Below are 2,151 nucleotides of genomic sequence, written 5' to 3'. Positions count from 1 at the left end.
ATAGGCTGGGTTGTGGTTGAGTTATTTTCCTGATTGATATTATATGATTTACTGTGGACTTTTGTCTTAAGGTTCTGAAGGAAGACTTCAATCTCCACATCAAAGAATTGGAATGCTGAATGCAGTGCAAGAACTTGCAAGTGCTCCTGAAGGAAAGTATATTGGTTGTTTGTCGACGACAGTATGCAGCTTTCTCATAGCCTGCTACAAGGATGAAGGTAAAGTATTAGTTGTTGTTCATATCCCGTTGTGTGCACCAAAAGTTAACAATACAGTTGGAGAATGTCCTCATTTCCGTAATTTCCACATTTGTTTTTTCCCTACTTCAATTATCATCCTTGGCAGTTATCTTTCAACTCTTTACCTTATGTCGTCTGCTTACTGATTACTTTTTTTTTTTGATCTTATAGGAAATGAAGACGTAAAACTTTCAATCTTGTCTGCCGTTGCTTCCTGGGCATCACGATCTTCTGATGCTATCCAACCAAACTTAGTTTCTTTTATTGCTACCGGCCTCAAGGAGAAAGAAACTCTAAGGAGGGGGCATCTCCGCTGTCTACGAATCATATGCAGAAATCCTGATACTATATCACAGGTATCCTTGCAAACAACTTTTCTGGCTTATATTGTATAAACCCTCTCATTAACTAAATATGCTACCGAATTTATCCTACAGATATCAGCCTTGCTATCCCCTTTAATTCAACTTGTAAAGACAGGATTTACAAAGGCAGTACAACGTCTAGATGGGATATATGCTCTATTGACCGTTTCCAAAATTGCTGCCTGTGACATCAAAGCAGGTTCAAACCAGCAACTTACGTGTCACACTCCTCTTATGCAGTTTAACCATAAGGTCCTGCATTACTTTCTCCTTAATGTTGTGTTTCTTCTTTGTGAACTCCAGAGGATACTATGGTGAAGGAGAAATTATGGACTTTGGTATCTCTAAATGAGCCTTCACTTGTGCAAATTAGTTTGGTAATATTTTCTAAAGGTTTCGTTTGGTACTTATTCTATGATCTGCTCTTGCTATGGCAGGGTACTTACTTTTTACTTTGCTGCCATTTTCTTCGTTTCTCTCTTATCTTTGCATGTCACAAATGAAAGGCCTCAAAACTTTCGAGTGAAGATTGTGTAGTATGTGTTGAGCTTCTTGAGGTTCTCCTCGTGGAACATTCCTCCAGGTAATACTCCTGTCTAATGTGTGAGATTCATTGGTTGAACAGTTTCTGGAAGTTTGACTATCTACCTGAATTCAGGGTTTTGGAAGCATTTTCACTGAAATCACTATCAAAGGTAGTTAGTGAGTTCATGTTTTCTGACCCGTTTCTACCTGTTCTGGACTTATGTATCATCTCTTTTCTATGCAGTTGCTTCTATTTCTACTCTGCCATCCAAACTGGAATGTTCGTAAAACAGCTTACAATTCTGTTACAAAGATCTTTCTCGCAAGTTCACAGCTAGCCACTACTCTTTTAGACGAGTTCTCGGACTTTCTTTCCATAACTGGGGACCAAATCTTTTCTCCTAGAACCAGGTACAAATGATAAGCTCTTTTTGTACCTTAAATTCTTTCATGTTCTGTGTTTGGTGCGCTCTGATTTATCTCCTATTATTTCTCTGATCTTGGCTTTTTATTCGGTTCGATTAATTTAACGTTTTGAAAGGTTTGGACCTCAATGTCAATAGCAACTTGTTCGTTCTAGGCACTAACTTGACACCTCTGTAGTGACGCAGAAAATCCTGCGGATCATCAAGCTCCTTTCGTTCCTTCTGTAGAGGTGTTAGTGAAGGCTTTGATTGTCATATCATCGGCAGCAGTTACTGGACCTCCAAGCTCATGGATTGTTCGTGGCATATTTTGCTCGCACCATCCAAGCATAGTTGGGACTGCAAAAAGAGACGCTGTTTGGAAGGTAATCTTGACATTGGTTTCTTTACATGGTTAATTCTACGTATCTCTTATTTGCATTTTTTAACATTGATTTTCATTTTCTGATATACTCAGAGATTACAAAAGTGTCTCAAAACTTGTGGTTTTGATGTTGCTACTTTTTTGTCTACCAATGGAGGAAGTGTTTGCAAGGTAATCTCACGAACAATGACACCTATGTCACCAAAACCTGTGATTTTTTTTTTTTTTTTTTT

General features: G+C 38.3%; 1 protein-coding gene across 2 annotated transcripts in view; it reads left to right on the top strand.

Annotated features, from left to right (window-relative positions):
• The window catches only part of LOC104787296 (eIF-2-alpha kinase activator GCN1-like), a 19,470-nt gene that overhangs the window by 4,388 nt on the left and 12,931 nt on the right, over positions 1-2,151 (top strand). The window contains exons 1-9 of one of the 2 annotated variants that reach the window (XM_010512835.1): positions 76-218; positions 411-595; positions 677-803; positions 908-981; positions 1,111-1,187; positions 1,263-1,299; positions 1,374-1,540; positions 1,733-1,919; positions 2,012-2,089. In XM_010512835.1, coding sequence (XP_010511137.1) covers positions 113-218; positions 411-595; positions 677-803; positions 908-981; positions 1,111-1,187; positions 1,263-1,299; positions 1,374-1,540; positions 1,733-1,919; positions 2,012-2,089 — 1,038 coding nt within the window. In that variant the 5' untranslated portion in view covers positions 76-112. Of the gene's footprint in view, positions 1-75; positions 219-410; positions 596-676; positions 804-907; positions 982-1,110; positions 1,188-1,262; positions 1,300-1,373; positions 1,541-1,732; positions 1,920-2,011; positions 2,090-2,151 lie in introns of those variants that run through there. The other variant, XM_010512836.2, reaches the window with a different exon arrangement.

Source organism: Camelina sativa, chromosome 5 (assembly GCF_000633955.1).
Source record: "Camelina sativa cultivar DH55 chromosome 5, Cs, whole genome shotgun sequence".
Lineage (NCBI taxonomy): Eukaryota > Viridiplantae > Streptophyta > Magnoliopsida > Brassicales > Brassicaceae > Camelina > Camelina sativa.
This window is presented reverse-complemented; position numbering and strand designations above follow the sequence as displayed.